The sequence below is a fragment of the Crocodylus porosus genome, unplaced genomic scaffold, assembly GCF_001723895.1.
Source record: "Crocodylus porosus isolate Cpor-Errol unplaced genomic scaffold, CroPor_comp1, whole genome shotgun sequence".
In the NCBI taxonomy this organism is placed as follows: domain Eukaryota; kingdom Metazoa; phylum Chordata; order Crocodylia; family Crocodylidae; genus Crocodylus; species Crocodylus porosus.
In genome coordinates, this window is record NW_017728886.1 from 172,552,348 (window position 1) to 172,572,135 (window position 19,788).

Below are 19,788 nucleotides of genomic sequence, written 5' to 3' on the forward strand. Positions count from 1 at the left end.
GTGATGTACAAGAATGTTTTTCCAAATAGCCACTAAAATTTTAAAAAATAGAATCAAAATAGAAAATATTTTCTCTGTATTCCAGCTAGATAATTCATTGTGCTGGGAAAGCTATTTGTCTTCCACGAGCTTCCTAGACAAGGCTTTTATGTCAAGACATTTATCAATGTATTTGCATAAGACATTGCCATCCTTTGGCCTTCTTTCTCTGTTCCAGATTATATTGTACATCAATGGCCAGGAATGTGTGTCACTTTCACGCATTAGCCCTTAGCTCAAAAAGTATTAAACTGATTTTTAAGATCAGAAGACTTCTCATGGAAAACTTCAAAAACATTATTTTAACCATCCATTTTCTATTAAAGTTTAAATAAAAATGTGACTGCTATTATCAAATGTGCATCATCTCCAGTTATTCCCCTTCTAGAAAGTTTGTAACATGACAGCAATTTGCATAGTAATGGATTAGGATTTTCATAATATTAAATAAGTTATTCATGTATGTGAGGAGCAAGTAAAACGAGAGAACATTATGTACTAAGTAAAACATCCTTTCAGACAAATTGTCCAATAAGAAAACTACAAGGGAGAGATGTACCTAAAATATTGCAATGCATAATTACAAAGGGAAAAAGGGCTTAAAGAAAAGTGCAAAATGAATTATATTTCTTATTACCTACACTGCACAACCATCCTACATGGCACTACAAAAAACAAATAGTGTTAGATGACTAACAGCATATCAGAAGGAGATTATGTATTTGTATATGGAGCTATACAGAAACTGCTGATAGGACTACTAACTTTCCCAAACTAACCATCTTTCAACAGAATTTCTGCACATTATCAGTAGTGAAGTAGCTATATAACTATGTGCTGCCAAGAGGTGTTAGCCGTCTAGCTGGAATGAAGCTTCTTCAACACATTCAGTCTCCAGCAGCTGGGGAACACTTAGCCCTTGCTGAGAACTTCTCTTTATGGAGGCATACACGCCAATACTCCCATATCCTCTTATTGAAACATGTAGCCTCCAACTCTACTAAACTCTCCAACTCAAATATGGATTTCTGAAAGGAGCAGGTATTATGGGAGTACAGCAGATTTACTACAGTTATTATCTACTTTTTGAAGTGTGTGGTTAGCAGTAGAGACATTTTAAAAGTCCCTAATGACCAAGATGCCATGTTGCTTGATACTGCATGAGAAAAAAATTAAAATACTTATTAATGGAATCTCCAAGGGATTTTGAGCCATATAACAAGATTTCAACTCATTATTTTATGCATTGCTGTCTCTTTAACAAAAGAGTAGTGTACGTTAGCAAGGCTTAACCTTTGTCAGGATTGTAGTAGTTGGATTTCTTTGTTATATTTATAAAATACATGGGCACATGTTAAAAAGAAGAGAACAGCTATCGATTTTACTGGGTGGTAAAAATATTTATATTACATGAAACAACGCTATTTCTCTGACCTTTCACAGTCTTCTCTGCTATACATCCATCTCTGCCAAGAACATACCGCCATGTTTATTGGGATAATCTTGCATTTTAAGGCAAGCACTCAGGTTTTTATGGAAACAACCCACCAAAACCCCATAACATTTTCCATTGCAGAATAAGGCAACTAAGCGTCCTTCTTTGTCCAATACACCACATTAATTGTGGTTGTTGTAACAAAGCGGGGAAGTAAATTGTAAAGTGCTCTGGAATCGTTGCAGAATGCCTTTTACTGTGGCCAAAACATTTTTATACTATCAAGATGTGATACAATAAATCTATTACAATGCCTAGTCCAACACCTAGGCAGTGCATTATAGTTTCCTATAATACATTACTCTTTACTGATACAAGGGACAGGCTAATTGCATCCAAATTTTGTTCTTGAGGAATGAGAAATGCACACATCATGACTTCAGGAAAACTATTTACTGGCCTTGCAGAGGTCCTTTTCAGGATGTGCCTTCAGAACATTTCATTCTGACAAATTACCTATCAAGTCAGTAACACTTCTGACAATATTAAGTAGTTTTCAATATGTTTTCTACTATCATATCATAGAAAGTCACCTGAGACTCATTACATTGTTTGGCTTTAAAATTCTCTGGGATCGAATTCCCTGTGTTATCATGGGTGGATACTCTTGCATATCTCTTCATCAGATATTTTTCATTTTATTTACCTCTGATGCCAGCCCCGTATCCTCTTGGAAATACAGTTCTATTTCTTTCCATTTTCAGCTGTCTGGTTCCTTGTGCATATATACAGGGCAAACTATCTGCTCAAGATTACTCTCCCATGAGCTTTCTTTCCCAAGCTCTCGCTTCCTTCTTTTTCAGACTATACCACAATTAATTTCTGTTTCCTGCCAACATGATGTCAGTACTTATCCCCTCCAAAAGTATTAGAGACTATGACTGCTCAGTGGTGAATACTGAACTGTGGTTACTGCTTTAGACATTAGACTGACATTTCACAAAGGCACAGACAGTCAGCATATACCCCACTCCCTGTCCACAGTTGTTTTTCCCCAGACTTGTAACTACAAGCTACAAAAGAACAACTATTACAAGGACATTCCCTTAGGGCATGAACACGTGAACAATCCTGTGTGAGTTAAAAGGGATAGGTTTTATTGTAAATCATATGCTCCACAGTCCCCATGTGCCTGCTTTTAACACAGAATAAGAGGAAGGTAAAGCACAGTAACTTACCATGGGGTAAGAATACATAAATGGGTACCGTCTGTGGAGCAACTGATGCTGATTAAAGCCTTGCACTGTCCCCTCCCCGCCCCCTCAGTCGCAACAGTACATTCATAACCTTGGATGCTGAGATGGCTGACCGAGAAAAAACAGTTATTAAAATAAGGCAACTTTGCACCCAAGTCTTGTAGCAAAAGTCTGTGAGCTACATGGTGAAAGGAAGTCAAACATATGCAAATAAGGTAAGACTTTGAGAAAGGGATGTTTTCTTTGAGAAGGCTGGGGAAATTGGACAGATTAAAGGACATGACCTGTCTAGAAAGCAGGCAGGCGAGTTTGGGTGCTAGGAGCTTCTTGAATTCCTTAAATAAATGGGGACCAATATTTTTGGCTAGAGTGCCACAAATTAGCTTGGCTCCCTCCCTGGGGACATGTAGCAGTAGCACACCTTATACTGCTGCTACGTGTCCCCAGGGAATGCCCATGCCATACGCACTCTGGTGCATGGCATGTTACCCTGGGTGAGGTTGGGGAGGCTGCAGCCACAAACTGTGCTGGCCCCAGCAGCCTTGCCTGAGGTCCTATGGGTCTCTGAGAGCTGCAGTCATGGTGAACCTGCATCAGGGAGCCTAGCCAACAGTTGGAGCTTGGCTCCAGCAGCCAGGCTCCAGTTTTGGACGGTGCACTCTGTCGCTGTGTGTGCTTCCTTGCTTTTTTTAGGCAAGGGTTTTTTTGACTCCAGGATCTCCCCCAGGGTCAAAAAATCCCCCCACTCAAATACTTCCCAGTACTCCACAGGAAAGTTGCTGTGTGGGGAATCTCTGCATATGTGATGTTGCAGGTGAGTCCACGGCATCGCATATCACATATTCACGCTCATCTGGACGTAACCCCTAAGTGCAACTCCCCTGCTCAACCTGCCTTCTGGCATCCTGCACACAGATCTGGGGGCTCATGCCCCACAGGAGGTCTGCAGGGCTATGCCATATTCCTTTGGGGGACATGGGCCCCTGGATCTAAGTGTGGGGTGACAGCATGCTACCACTGCCAGCAAGTGATACTAATTTTGTTTTGAACAGTTTGAGGTGCAGTTTCGCAAAATCCCCTGCACTTATCTCCTTGAAACTTGGAAGGGTTTATGACCCCAGAAAGGGCTACCATCTCATCAATTTCCACCTGAATCAGGCAAGAAATGACAAAGTTAAAGGCAGTTTTGTGATTTCCCAATATAGCCTATAACCGAAACAGCGTAGAAACTCTGAAACAGATTCGGCCAAATCAAAATGGGAGAGTGATCTGAAATACTGAAATGAATCACTGTCCCTCCAAAATGCCAGGTCCGAAACTGAAACAAAACATAGCTGTTTCACACAGCCCTACTAAGCATGTGAAGGAGGGGAAACGACTGGAAAGAAAGCAAGGACCAGCAGAGATGGCTGACACCAGATGTACGTCCTGCTTGGGGGTGGAGTAAAAAGTAAACTTCTGGATGTTGGAAATCACACTGTGCCAGTGAATGTGCTTTGCATACCACTGGGTATTTCAATTGGATATTGCCCTCAACAGGCTACAGAATATAGTGTTGCCTGATTCTTTACTTCTTTACAGTATGATTTAATCCATTCTAATACAGACTAATTAGAAAACAAAACAAAATACATTATGTACAAAATACATTCCTTTAAAATAAAGTATAGAACAAAATCACCAAAAACAATAGGTTCAAATATCCATAGATATAAAATGTGAAAAATGTCAATCATTTCCTTTTTTATGTCCTTTCGACAAGGTATTTAGCAGAACTTGCAGATTTGTTGGAATCTGATATGGCCTTGAACTTGCAACCACTGAGCTGTCAAAAATGTGCCTTGGCACCCACTCCACTCCAGCCCGCCCAAATTTCAATGAAAAATTACATTTCCACCTGACAGCCCTTCCTTAATATCACCATCCAGATTCAAAGTGTTAAATGTGTCCATCACTTACCTACTTTTCAAATGATTAAGATGAGCCTGTAGATTGTTGTTGGCTTCTGTTTGCTCATCTAGAGATCGCTGTAGCTTTCGAATCTGATTTAATGAGTCATCGAGCTGAAAGCAAACAGACCCTGATTGGTTTCCAAATTTCTCAAAAAGATTTTCACTTTGAGTGTTACGATGGGCACCAGGAATATCCAGTAATATCTGAAGCGCAATTTAAAAAAAAACCAGTGCATATATGATAATACTACATCTGTATTAAAAACATAATAAGAGGATCAAAAATGAATAATGGTTCCTGATTTTTTCCCCTACTTCACCACACTCTGGGGAGGAAGAGGGATCTTACATTTTTGTTCCAAAAAATATACTGCCTGTATGCAAAACACATTATAGGGGTCAACTCACGTAACTGAAAATGTTAAATATTTGTAGATAGGTTTACAGAGAGAGTGGCAGTTCTAATTCTGTAATAGTTTTGTTCTAAATATAGGGTTCTTTCAGGACAAACTAGTCCATTTCTTAAGCTTTTTCACCCAGAATAATTTTAGGAGCCTTAGCAATAAATCATCTTTGTCAATGATAACTTAACAGCATCCCAGTGGCTTTTACTCTCTTAGCCTCTGATCAAGACATCATTCTCCTCAAACCACTGTGAAAGTCTTAATAGCTGAACTCAAGGGCCTTCCGTCATGATTTATTATTATTATTATTTCATGTTGTGAAATAAAGACTAAGAGAATTGGATGGGTGCTTATTGAAGATTTTACAGTTTAACATTCATAATTAGTGGTCTAACATTGTATTTTCTGTAATTTAGTTGCGTTCCCCTCCTCACCCCCATCCCTCTAACGTTAGTCCTCACTCAGGCGATTTGTATTTCCCTACTGGCTTTATCATCTTTTTTGGATTCACAATCCTAAACATCTACTAATAAAATTCCATCTATCTGGAAAATAATCAACACCCAATCGCAAATATAAGACAGTCCATAACTCCAGCCCTCAACTCATAAGTCTCCAAAATCCCAAGCAAACAGTTGAGTTTGTAACCTTTTTGGGACCCAATAGCTCAATGCCAAAAATTAATTATAATTTCTAAGTCCCTTCATCCAATCATCAGCTCTCTTTTATCTACACATGGAGAACTCAGACTTGATCATCTGTTAAGATCAACAATCACTATGGAATGGGGAGTAGGCAGTTTTGCAGGGTTTGCTTTTAAAAAGTTCAAAAAGTGCTGTAGCATCATAAGAATGAGTTCCCTAAAACTCATGTTTAGGGAACTCTAGTGCACATTAACTCATCCACACTAACTCATACTACTCTTAGTTCCCCCTAAAAGACTCTAGGTCAACCAGCTTAGCACATAATCATCAAAGAGGACTACTTGTCTTTATCTAAACTAGACATTTAGAACCAGTTCATTAGCCAACCTGTTCTAATGCCACCACATAATTTTCTGTGTAGAAAATTCAGGTGCATTGAACTGGGCTCAGGAACATGTCTACACATGCTCCTAGGTTGGAACCAAATTGAGCGCAACAGGAGCAGCTTAGTCCAGGGCTGTTCCTGCCTTGCTCTTTCCCCTGCCAGGGGGCACAGGGAGTCAGGCCTCAGCTCCAGGGGGTGGGGCAGGATTTGTCTCCAGCTCTGGGGCAACCTTGAGCTCTACATGTAAATGGTGATGTTTTATTGCACATTAATTTAGTCTAATGCACAGTAAAGTGCACATGTAGATATGCCCAATGTTATTAATTTAACTGTGTCTATGCACATTCATAAAGTTAAGTATGGGCTTAAGTCCAGATCTCCATTAAGTGACAATACCCATGTACAACTAAAGAATGTTGTAAGTTTTATATTAGCAGTGTAACTGGCCAGAGGTGCATGGGGTGTTTGAGGAGGGGTAGAACCTTTGTTTCTCAAATGGTGACACTTAAGGTGGTTTGGGATTACGGTCCTCACTTGCATCCAACTCTTACTAATGACTCTATGTGCCACACCTTGGGCAACCACTTTCACTAGCAGGCTGAACTTAGTAAGGGAGGACAGTTATTGTCATTAAGAGCCGTCCTCTGATTATCACAGCGGCGGCTGTGGTGAAAGGTTATTTCTCAATGACAAAGCTGGTGGATGAAGATGACAGTTACCATAACCAGTGCCTTGTGGACTACCTTGGGAGAGGTGCAGACTAATGGAGTAAAATGGATTATCTTGGGAAAGGTGAAGGCTAAGGGACAGAAAAATGTGGAGTGGAGCTCCCAAGGCGATTAGTTAATTATTCAGTCTTCTTTCTGGCACCTCCTACAACTTTTCCGGCTCTGTATCTTATTGCTTCTACCTTTCCAGTGGATAAGTCGGTAAAGTCAAAAGGGTGATTCTGATGCTTGGGTAAGTCCTGATCACCTAGCAATTGCCAAGGCTTTTGCACCCTGGAGGGGTTACTCCAGTTTCACCAATGTATTGAAACAAATGGGTGTCAACAGATACCAGTCATAAGCCATGGATCAATTGATGTAGACCCAGGTGCCAGGGCTGTCTCTGAAGAGATCATCATGCATCATTAGAAAACTACTGCTCACCTCAAGCTGGACAGTCCCAAGCCAATAAAGTGTCTTTTGCACCCCAATCCACTGCTTTAATGGGTTTTTGGAGCTTCAAGATTCAACTTGAAAGCAGACTGCTATCACATACCACCATCTACTCCAAGAATGCAAGGAAAAACCTTTCAATCCTAAACATTGGAAGCTACAATGTACATACAATGACTTCAGGTATATCTGATGACCTCCAAACCACTTATGACACATGCAAAGCTGCAGTCATTGATGCAGAACAGCTGAGACTGAATGTTGATGTTGTTGCTGTACAAGAGACCAGACTACCAGGAAAGGATGCCTTAAAGGGAAGAACTACACCTTTGTCTGGTGTGGGAAACAATCCAAAGAAATCAGAGAGTGTAGTGTCAGCTTTGCAGTCAAAAATAAGCTGTTTTTTTGCAATAGAACCCTCAAACAAAGGCTTTTAAATATTAATGGTACTTCTCTCACTAGTGCCTCTGGTCCTGTCAGTCTCTTATGTGCATGTGCTCACTCTCACTGCTTCATTCAAAACAAAAGACTACTACTATGAGCTTAGTGCCTTATAATCAATATATTTCACCTAACAAAAAAATCCTCCTGCTCTGAGACTTCAATGCAAGGGTTGGTGCTGAGCACACTGCCTGGCCTCACTGTTTGGGCACCAATCGTGTCAGCAAAATGCCTGAAAACAGGCATTTGCTTCAGTTATGTTCATGCAATGAGCTATGTATAACAATTTTTTTCTTCAACGTGAAACCTCAACACAAAGTATCTTGGCGCCACCCATGATCTGGACACTGGTATCAACTTGACCTCATTATCACTTGCTCATGAGAATTCTGTGACTGACTCTGATACTGATCTTTCAACCACTACAGTCAAATTTCATCCCAGGAGATTGTACAAGAGCAAGAAACTCTTCTTACTATGAATAAATGCCACACAACTGAAAGCTGAAGACACATCATCTCAATTAATTAATTAAAACACCCTCTAGGGAACTAGCATATTTTAAGCCATGTAATACTGCTGAGGAGAAATGGGTTCAGCTCAAATGAACCATCTATCAAACTGCCTTGGACTCTTGTGGTATCTTGCATCGCAGCTCAAATGACTGGTTTAATCAGAACTCATCTGAAATGTTCCCACTCATAGAAAAGAAATGGTCAGCTCTCCTTAAATATAAGTGTGACCCAAGCCACACCAACTTTCAGGCACTTTGAGAAATCCAGCAAAAGGTCAAACATACAGCAAAATGGTATGCAAATTATTATTGACCACAACTGTGCAAATGTATCCAAAAAGCTGCTGAATGAGGCGACATGCAAGCAATGTACAGGGGCATCAGGAAAGCCCTCAGGCCTGTTCCAAGGAAGACTATCCTTTTAAAATCCTCCACAGGTGAAGTCATCAATGACTGCAATAAGCAAATGAATCGATGGATTGAACATTACTCAGAACTCTGTTCTTGTGAAAATGTGGTCTGTGACTTCACTCTTGATGCACTTGAAGACCTCTCAACCCTGACAGTGCTTGACCATGAACCTACCATAGACAAAGCAGAAAAAGCCACTGATCACCTTGCTTGTGGTAAAGCCTCAGGTGCAGATTGCATACCAGCTGAAGTTACTAAGTGTGGGAAATCCACCCTCCTCTTTCATCTGCATGAACTAATATGTATGTATGTGTTGGAAAGAAGGTGAAATGCAAAACTTTGGAATTCTTGGTTCAGAGATTATACCTTTTATTAGATCAACTAAGAAATTGCAAAAAAACCCCCCAAAAAACCAAAACCAAAAAAACCCCCCTTTTTCTTCAAGCTTTCAGGCTCACATGCCTTTCATCAGGCTCAGGGAAAATTAAAGATGGTAAAAAGTCCTCACAGGTAGGAAATAAACTTCATTTTTGCACAGAGGAAGCTGAAAAAAGGAAAGAAGGAGAAGTTCCTCAAGATATGAAGGATGCAAGCACTGTCGCTCTGTACCAAAAAAAAAGGTGATATGAGTGAGTGCAATAACTATCATGGTATATCTTTACTTTGCATCACTGGGAAACTATTTGCCAAAGTTGCCCTGCTAAGACTGCAGACCCTTGTGGACAGAGTCTACAGAGTCCCAATGTGGTTTCAGATCTGGTAGATCCATGACAGGTATGATATTCTCCCTGAGACAGCTACAAGAAAAGTGCTGTGAACACAGGAAATCTCACCAAAACTTTTGATCTTGTCAGCAAAGATGGCTTGTTCTGAATCCTGAAGACTGGCTGCCCTCTTAAGAATCATCAAGTCCTTCTACGTGGGTATGCAGGGAATGGTACTGTTAAATGGGTCATGTCTGGTAGAATTTGAAATCAAGAGTGGTGTCAAACAGGGCTATGTCCTAGCTCCCATGTTTTTTGTGATTTTCTTCACTGTCTTACTCAAATACATATTCAGTGGCTGTTCAGATGGAGTATACCTTCAGACCAGACCCAATGGGAAACCTTCAGACAACCTTGCTTGCCTCAAAGCAAAAACAGAAACCCAAGAAGTTCTTGTCTGTGAAATGCTCTTTGCTGATGACCCAGCAATTGTTAGTCATTCAGAAGCAGGACTGCAAAGTCTCATGGATTGCGTTTCTCATGCTTGTGATGATTTCAGTCTGACCATTAGCTTAAAGAAGACAGTAGTCATGGGTTAGCAAGTTGACTGCTTTCCCAAAATTAATGCTTGCATTGGAAAGGCAAGTAATGCCATGGCTAAACTTCAAATGAGAGTTTGGAAAAACAGAGTGCTCATTCTGATGACAAGATGTCCATCTACAGTGTTTGTATACTTAGCTCTTTATTTTATGGCAGGGAACATGGTCTTCTTGTACCAGGGAAGAAAGAAAATTGAACAATTTCCATCTCTGATGTCTGTGCCATTTCCTAGGTATAACATGGCATGACCAAATCTGCAACTTCGCTGTTCTGGAATGGGCCAAGATACCTGGTATCTTTGTGCTAGAGACAGAGATGCCTCCACTGGTTAGGACAAGTGAACTGCATGAGAGCCAGCTGAATCCTCAAGGACATTCTCTATGGCAAGGATGGGGAACCTCTGGGGTGCCGGTCGGCCAGAGACTCTATTTCCCAGTTACCCCTGCCCGCATGGCTTGTGCCAGTCTCCATGGAGACCCCAGCTTCAGCCATGCTGGCAGTGCATATGGCAGAGCACCACAAGGGAAATGGAGTCCCTAACCAACTCAAAAAAAGAAGTTTACTGCTGCAAGGAGCCAGAGCAGAGCTGCATGCAAGCCCCTGCCTGGAGCATGCAGGCTATAGATCACAGCTTTGCCCTGGCTCTGCAGTAAACTTCCATTTTTTTTTTTTCTTTTGGAGGTGGCTAGGGACTCCATTTCCCAGCAGCTCCAGAGCAGCCCCCCACAGTGGCATGGCTGAGGCTGGGATCTCCACGGAGACTGGCACAAGGCAGGTGAGCAGGGGCGGCTGCCTGTGGGCCTGAGGTTCCCTATCCCTGTTCAACGGTGAGTTGGCCACTGGAAAATACCAGTCCTGGAAGGTGGCAAGTGATTTTTCAGGATCAATCCTTTATTTTACTATACTGTGAGAACTGTAAATAACCTGAATGGTGCCGGGTACTTACCTGTAACCTAGAGTATTGATGAGACCAGCTTGAACAGCAGTTTGCAGCCCCGTTGTGCAACTTTTCTGGCCAACACAACAGACAACACAGCACATTTTTAAATTGGAGAGTCAACCTTCATATAATTTGTCACGGTGTATGTAGGCTTCTGTGGAATTTGGAAGCTCACTGCTGCCAATTATCCTCCTTAGACTGCCTCATAATCTTACAGAAGCAAAATTTCTGAAGAGTGGACAGGCAGGATTTAATTTTTCAGGTGGTTTGTTTTTAAAGGCAGAGAAAAGACAGCAAGTTGCTCTTCAACAAAGGAATTATTTTAAACATTGATTCTATTGAATTCAATGGGATTAGGATTTGGATCAAAAGGAAAATGTAGTGAGGGCAGTACTTATAGAGACTCAAAATGAAATACTGCTCAGGGTGACATCAGTGGCAATGATTCAACTTAATTCAATGGGGGATCAGGATTTTATCCCTACTGTCAAAGAATCCAGGCAGCAAGATATGTAAAACAGACATTCTCTCTGTTTGATTTTGATCTTGACTGTAACCCAAGTTAAAATTCAATTAGCAAGTCCAGTCTTCACTCTTTTTATTTGGTCTTATAGGAATGGATGAATAAATCTAAAAGCATTAGAGAGTAGGTTTTTTCAGTATTTCTAAATAAGGAGTTCTTTTCTTAACTACTTCAGTACTTGGAAAAAAGTGGAAAGAGTTAGAACAAAAGCTGAAAAAAAGCTGTGGACAGCCCACACACCGTTTTGTTGATGTCTGCAAGAAAAACCTTTATGAGCTATACATTGATGGCCAACACTGGGAATCAATCACTTCAGGCTGCTGTGAGTGGAAAGTCACAATTCACAATTACTTGCTAGATAACAAGATCTGATTAAACATACTCATGGCCTGACCACCATATAATATGGTATTCGGGGTTAGATCTCTCAATTCATCCTGCTGGAGTTGTTCCATTTTGTAAAAAATAATTAAATAGTCACTGTCCCAGAATGAGAATGTACTAACCACTAAGCTAATAAATTAGTTACTGGGAGGAAGGAGATCTGAGGTCCAGTTGCTGCTTCAGTGAATTTTTAATTATTTATGAAAAGTTGAACATAATCTACCTGTTGATTAGGCTGCCTCCTGGGAGGAAGGAACTGAGAATTCAAATCTTCCTGGACAGAGGAAGTAAACCTGGGACTGCATCCCAAATGCCTTTACCATAAGATTGTTAGATAACATAGAATCCCATAGTCTTCTCCTCGTCCTCTATTACTTGTGGGCATACAGCCCTAAAAAAGGTGTTTTCCCTTCCACACTGAAACTATTTGGTTAACTTAGACTGAAATCATAAATATTCTTTCAACAAACAAAAATGTGCAGGGTTTTTTTGGACAAATTTACACTTCACAAAAAATGATACCAGAGTTAAAAATGCTAACACAGGGCTGCCCAAAACATGGATTTTGAGGCAAATATAACTTGAAAAAATATATTCTGATAATTTATTATGATATTTCAACATTTGTTGTCATTCAAAATTGGGACAAAAAGGTTGAAACATGAAATTTTCACATGGAATGGAAAGTTCTCAAAAATTTTCAGCATTGAAAGAGAAACATTTTCATACACCATAATGTAAATATTTTTTCAGTTTATTGAACTGATACTTTGTGCTTTATTTCAAGTCAGCTCAACATTAACTGCATTTCTTTATTGGCACTTGAGAGTTGTAGTTTGGGTTCTTGATGCCCCCATTTCTCCTCTGTGGGTTTGGCGTGCTGATCAGACTTTCTCTCTCATGATGTACCTGCAAACAAACAAGTTCTTTGATGTATCACAGTGAGTGGTGTCAAGGGACACTGAATTGCATTAGTGGGTGTGCAGTCCGGACAGACGGTCTGGTCCACAGGCAAAATGGAGGCATCAGCTTTTTCATACAATTCTCATCAGGCATTGAGCCATTTTTGTTGTAATTTTATGTGGGTTGGCTTTGCATAAATGAAGGGCTAAGTTAGAACAGGTATCCAGGTTGTAGCCATGTTGGTCTAGAGGAAAAAGCAATCAAGGCTCGTGGTAGAAGTGATATCTTTTATTAGACCAACTGCTCCTTGTTCAAGGTAATTTGCATCATCACAGAGCTTCACAAGAAAGCTCAGAGACAACTCACCAGCTAAGAACTGTCTGCCCAGAGAAGTATTCCATATACTGACTCTTCTGTGAAATCCTATGAAATATGAACTTTCATTTGTACCAGGAGAACTTTTACCATCTTTTCTCTATTGCCTGATGAAAGGTGTTTGTGCTCGAAACCTTGCAATTAAAGAATTTTTTTGCAAAAATCTAGTTGGTTTAATAAAAGATATCACCTGCACCACGAGCCCTGATGAGTTACAACAGGATACTATTAAGTTTACTTTCTGAAACTGTCGTCCCCCCATCAATGATGTTTAACAATTCTGCTTCTCCTGAAAACATTGGTAATCCACACAGCCTCATCATTGTTAAAAATGGTCCTTCATCTGTTCTCTTGTGTAGACTAAAAGGATGGAGGATCTACTGGGAAGACTTTGAGAATGTGGATCAGGAAAATTATTTCAACTTGGCAATCAGATTCAAACATCTTAGGTTTAGACATAGAAGCACAGTCATACAAAGGACAGCTGCCGGCTTTTTTCCTATGTAACGATGAGAATGACCTTTTCTTTCTTCTTCTGGATCTTTGCATTATTCTTCCTATGATAAGGAAAACAGACTGGGTCTTGTTCTAGGCAGAACATCTGCTCTCAGTGATCCTTGTTGTCCTTCCTGGTAAAGAAGAGTCTAATTTTTATGTTTTGATTAGCTCTGATGTGAAAGGGCTCACATAGTTTACAGTGTGCATATGAAGGAAAAAAGGTATGGTACTGCTGTACCTCCTGCCATACACAATAGCAGTATTGGTCATAATTGTCACATGCATTAACAATATGGCAAGAGAAAGCTCGCTCTTGTGCCCTCTCCTGTGCTCTCAGAGTTTGCTTGTGATTTATTGTTTACATGAGGAGACCATGGTTGTCAGTCATAGGGTCCATCCTCAAGGTTTGGTAGGCATAATAAAAGCAGTCTAAGGTGATACACATACTTAGCAACACCATGAGAAAAACTATTTTCTACTAGGAACTGAAAAAAAGCATTCAATAGTGTTTAGTAATAATTAAAATCAAGGGGAATGAATACTATTTATTTTCAAGAGCTGGGAATGACCATGTAGCTTACAAATGAGAAGTAGCAAAAGAGCTATTGGTGAGTACTCTTTAATTCTCCCAGAGAAGTGGAAATACTCTGTTTAAAAGAAAAAAAGAATGAAATAGGCTTGGTGACATTTAAATATAAGGCAAGTCTCTAAATATTCAAAAGTTCAGGATTTAAAGCTTTGGTGCAAAGCAGTGATGTTATGAAAAACTTCCTGGACTATAAATAAAGCAGAAATGCAGGCTAGACGTTTGAGAATATCACATTATTTTGTATCGTGTCCCTTCATGCCAAGGCTTCCTAAAAAAGCTTTATACAACTAGATAGGTGTGCACTACTGACAAGTATACCTCTTTGGGATTGAAGATTGCTTGGCAAGCCACTAAAATATACACAATATAATGGGAGAGAATAGGCATCCCAACACTCACTTTTACAAAGGTTCATAAAGTGCAGTGAAGTCTGTATTAAAAGGTCACATCCAGTTTCTTTCTCTCCAAACACCCCGTTAGTCTTTATCATTTAACAAATCTCCCCATAGGTTAGTAGTCATATTTATCTTACTCATTACATTTGCATAAATGGCAAAGGCGATATTTGTAGGAAGGGGAACATGGGGTAATCAAGTCTTTTGAGATGAAGCATTTTTAATGTTTTGTGGTTAAAAGGCCTCAATGAAGGGGAGGAATAATGTGCAAGGATTTTTTTTGCACAGCATATACAAAGCAGCTCATTATATCTGCAACTTTGTGTTATTTCTCATAAATTTGCATTCACTCTGGGACAACAACATCAAATCTGCAGAGAATCTCACTAAGTACCGTATCAATAAGTTTATAGTCAACAAAAGCCACAAAAATGAGTCTTGTTAGCAGAGTCCCTAAGAAATAATAAAACATCTCCCAGACAGATGGTTCAGTCCCAGCAACAGAGTCAAGAGAATAAAACTCAGTAAAAGTGGAGTAATTAAGAGAACTGCAGATATGTCACTATCTCTCCTATTTATGACCTCTGAAATCCCTGAAGTTATGGAGAGAATTTCTGAACAATCACAGATAAAATGGTTCAAGCTGTCTGCCTGTTTGTTCACTCATTTATGCATCATATAATTTACTTCCTTAATAAATGTAGTCATCAGATGCCAAGCAAAGGCTTTCTTGATTCTGTTTCCATGAACTGTTCCAAAAGCATGCACATCCATAGCACTGTACAGATAGATACTAGGCACAGGGGGCCTCAGAATTCAAATAAATACATTTAAGACAGTGGCTTTGTTTTGAGAAGCTACTTAACCATGTCCTAACCAAAGATGTCAGTGTGGTAGGAAGTCAAAATAAAAATCTGAAGAACAAAACATAGAACGATAGGTTAGAGAGTTTACATATTTAGAGTTTTTAAAAGGCTTAGCCTTATATCAACTATGATACAAAAACCTTGCAAACAAGTCTCTGGAACCTGGATGCATCTCCTCTCCTCAAGGTCCTTTTAGAGTTTAACTCTACATAGAAAGGGTTTTTTTTGTCACTCTGCTTTGAAAGCCCAATAGTGAAAAGTTTGAGTAGTGGGGAAGAGAGTATCCTGAACAGCTTCAACTAGAAGGGAAGATCCTGAGCAAAATCGACATACTTCAATTGCCTTCAGTGGGTATGTGACAATTTATACCAGCTAAAGGTCTGCTTCAGAGTCTTAAGTAAAATTTATCTTTCCTGAAATTAGAAGAAAAAATATATGATTAGCATGGACAATTTTTTGTAGAATATGAAAAAGAGCATTTCTAAGACAATGAAATGGCTATGACAGGTTCTTGGTAAATCTAGAATTAGTTCCAGTTAGATTGGTAATTAATACTCTTAAAGGAATTGTTTTTAAAAACACATTTGTGCATATACACATATACTAGTTTTTTTCTTTTGTTCACATATATTCATCTCTTGTTTTCATAATTTTCTTCCTTTATTGTTTATTTGGATTTCTTACATTGCTTCCATCACATTCTATGCTAGATTTTTCGTAATTTTATCTTATCTTGCATCTGCTGTTCCTAACTGTAAAAAAGACATGAGGAAAGCAATCTAATGGTAATGCTTTCTGAAACATGTTTCTACTTCATCAGTAAAAACTTACAATGCTGTATCCATGAATGAAAGGTATGAGTCATCAGGAGCTGTCATGTTGTCCCATGAACTACCCTTTCATTTGATCGGTTTTTTGATCAGTGGATGGTGGCTGTTTTAATGGCATTCTATGTCATTTATACAATGTAAGCCTCTAAAGATCCAAAAAACCTTTATGTATATAACTATTTATGAATAACTCTAAATTCTTCAGGATACATGATACGGGATATTTTGTGTATAAGTGTAAAACTGCCTAGGCTTAATATGGGTACTCCTTTAAGTCAAACAATAATGTCATAGACAGACACTATTGAATAACATAGTTAGGCTAGCTTGTTATATTTAATGCTTTGAAGTTGCACTGTTTATACTATTGTTTATATTTTATCCTTATTTAATCATTACTTAAGTTTTGTCCTTATTAACTTTTTTGTTTTTATTATTAGCTAGCTTTGAGCTGTTTTTGTAGAGCTCATAGGTGCTCATTTTATTATATCTTTTCTTTTTTCATCATTGTGAGATGTTCTTTTAACATAACATAGCAATGGCCTTGTTACCATCTCCAATTAACTGAACTTGGCACTTAGCAGCTGAATCACAGGGATGAAAGGACTGGAAAGGTAATAAGGGAGACCAATGGACAATGGCCAAAGTAAGACACTGGAAAAAGACCAAATTAAGAGGTGTGTTTAATGGGCTTGTTAGACATTCTCACGGGATAAAAACATGCTCACGGGATAAAAGATGGACAGTATGATGACTGCAGAGAGACCAGTACAAAAGCAAAGAGCCATCAAAGAAGTGAAGTTGAAGAAACACATAAAAGGGGGGAGCAAGAAAGTTCATCATCGTTGTCATAAATCCAGCCTTCAATACCTGTATGGACCATCCCAGCCCATGCTGTATCCTTTGCTTCCAGGAACTGAGTGGCCATCTTTTCTGTGGAGCAAAGTAACATCTGGGATCGGGTGAGATTATTGTACTGAATGCTTTTCTCTTTTTTAATATAGAAACTGCTAAGATAATACTTGTTGCATGAATAAAGTTAGATTTTGATTTTAGGACACCGAGTTATCTAAGTTATTGAACTTTAAGACATTGAGTTGTCTGCATTTAAGTGAAACTTTGATTTTAGGACACAGAGTTGTCTTCATTCATATTTCACGTTCCATTTAAGGGTTAATTGTGCTTTAATGATCCCTAAGCACTATTCTGTTGACAGTCATGCTAACAGACATCACTTCACAGTCACCCACACCAGAAGTATAACTGCCTCCTAAGTAGTCTGTATGGCGAGGTAGGAAATGAACAGTAACTTGAACTGAGAATGAAGAAGGAAATTTAGTTAGGCAGAATGTGGTTACCCAATTTGGAATTAAACCAGGAGACCTAAAGCCAAATTCTGTTAAACTCTTATAATCACATTAAAATCAATGGGCAGATTTGGCTCAACATTGGTTAAACCTTTCAGGGCATGACACTTAATAAGCACAAGTTGTCATGACCTTGGATTTGTATCTTTTCCAAAGAAGAAATAATGCACTTCCAATATCAAAACTATCAGTACATTATCTTTAAACAGCTGAGTCTTGTAGAAATACTTCCAGTTTTCTTAAGTCTAAGAAACATAAGTTGCTACAATAAGGGCATGAGAACACTGCTTGAAAGATGAGAAAAAAATCATCAGATGATATCTAATTAGAAATGCAATTTGTTTGGGTATGTGCGACTATATTTTTTAAAAAGGCTGGATGAAAACTGTGTATGTGAAACAAAACTCATTGAAAGATGGATGCAACTAGTTCATGTTCTGTCTCAGGTACAGTATTCCCTCACAACTTCACAGTTAGGCTGTTGATGTTTAGAAACTACCACATGTAAACCACATGTAGCTGTCTCTTGCTTCATATGATCATAGGAAAGGGCTGGAAGGGAGCTCACAAGGTCCTATATAGTCCAGCCCCCTGCTCAGGGCAAGATCATCTGTGGTTAAACCATCCCAGCCAAGTGTCTGCCTAACTGGGTCTTAAAAACCTCCAGGAATGGTGATTCCACAAGTTCTCTAGGTAGACTTCCAATGTTTGACCACGCAGAGTCAGAAAATTCCTTCCAATCTCCAACCTAAATGCCTGAGGCCATTGTTCCTAGTCCTGTCCCCTACGAAAACACAGAAAAACCCATTTCCATCTTCTCTATAATAATCACCTTTCAGTTGTTTGAAGACCATTATCAGCTGACCAGTCTTCTTTTCTCCAGGCTAAATAACACTAGTTCTTTCAGCTTTTCCTAAGTCCTGCCCCTGAGACTCCTAATAATTTTTGATGCCCTGAACTGGACTCTTTCCAAAACATCCACTTCCTTCTTGAAATGTGAGGCCCAAAAGTGGACACAGTACTTTAGGTAAGGCCTCCTCCATGCTGAACAGAATGGAAGAATCATTTCCCTTGATTTACAAGTGACACTCCTGTTAATATAGCCCAGGATGCTGCCGGAATTTGTTCTTTTTCTTTTTGCAAGAAGAGCACACTGCTGGCTCATATTTAGCATATGATACACTATAAACCACATATCCTTTTTTGCAGAACTGCAACCTAGCCAGTAATTCCCTAGCCTGTACTTGTGCATGAGACTCTCGCTTTGGTATGGCATCAGATACCAACTTTCTCTGTAGTTGTAGTCACTATGAGATTGATAGTGATTACCTTCTTGTGATGCCTTCCATGAGTAGTTGTAAAGTGAAACTAAAAGTCACTACCAAGGCAGCTGGAACTTTGATTTTTTTCAATTTCAGACTTTGCATGTGGCTATTCCATCTCGAGTGCGGGACTTTACATAAGTACTTGTTGAATCTCATTTGATTGATTGTGCAACATTTCTCCAGCCAACCCAGGTCATATCCAGGTCATTCTGGATCCTAGCACTGGATAACAGTGTTTTTGCTTCCTTTCTTATGTCTGCTGCCAACTTATCATCTGGCAGCTGCCCCTATTTGTGAAAACTGAAGTAAAAAAGGCATTGAATAGTTCAGCCTTCTTGTCTCTAACCATTATGGCTAAGTACAGACAATCAAACAGCCCAAGGCAGAATCAATCCAGCCTTTGCAGATTTCTTTAAACTGTGAAGATTGGATCGTGAGCAAGTGTGAAACTTGTTTACCTTTGTAGGAGAGGAAGCAGGCAAAGGCCTGCACTGGCCAGGCCAGAAGAGGGGAGGAGGGCGGGGGGAGGTGCTCCTGCTCACTTCCCAGCTCAGCAGCTGAGCCTAGCCAAGCAGGGTCATTCCTGACTGACTGTCAGACACATGGCCCCTGCTGTCATTGCAGACCTTTCCCTGCACCCAGCCTCCCAGAGCTGGTAGCTATGGGGGACCCAAGAGGGAACGGGGCAGGGGGGAAGAGCCCCCCCAAAACCCTCCATTTGGGGCCTACACAGTGCAGGGGACACCACAGTGGGGACTTCCCCTCCCCTGCCGCAGCCCAGCTTTCCTTACAGCCCACCTGAAATACTGCCACAGCCCCATCCCTGCAATAGATCTGGCCTTACAGCC

The 19,788-nt window shown here is 39.8% G+C and overlaps 1 protein-coding gene across 4 annotated transcripts in view; it reads right to left on the reverse strand.

The window, feature by feature from the left end:
• Nucleotides 1-19,788, reverse strand: part of CCDC102B (coiled-coil domain containing 102B) — a 377,235-nt gene that overhangs the window by 94,844 nt on the left and 262,603 nt on the right. For 2 of the 4 annotated variants that reach the window (XM_019545266.1, XM_019545258.1), the window contains one exon: nucleotides 4,690-4,793. The exons of 1 other annotated variant lie outside the window; for it this stretch is intronic. In XM_019545266.1, coding sequence (XP_019400811.1) covers nucleotides 4,690-4,793 — 104 coding nt within the window. The remainder of the gene's footprint in view (nucleotides 1-4,689; nucleotides 4,794-19,788) is intronic. One more of the 4 variants, XM_019545276.1, reaches the window with a different exon arrangement.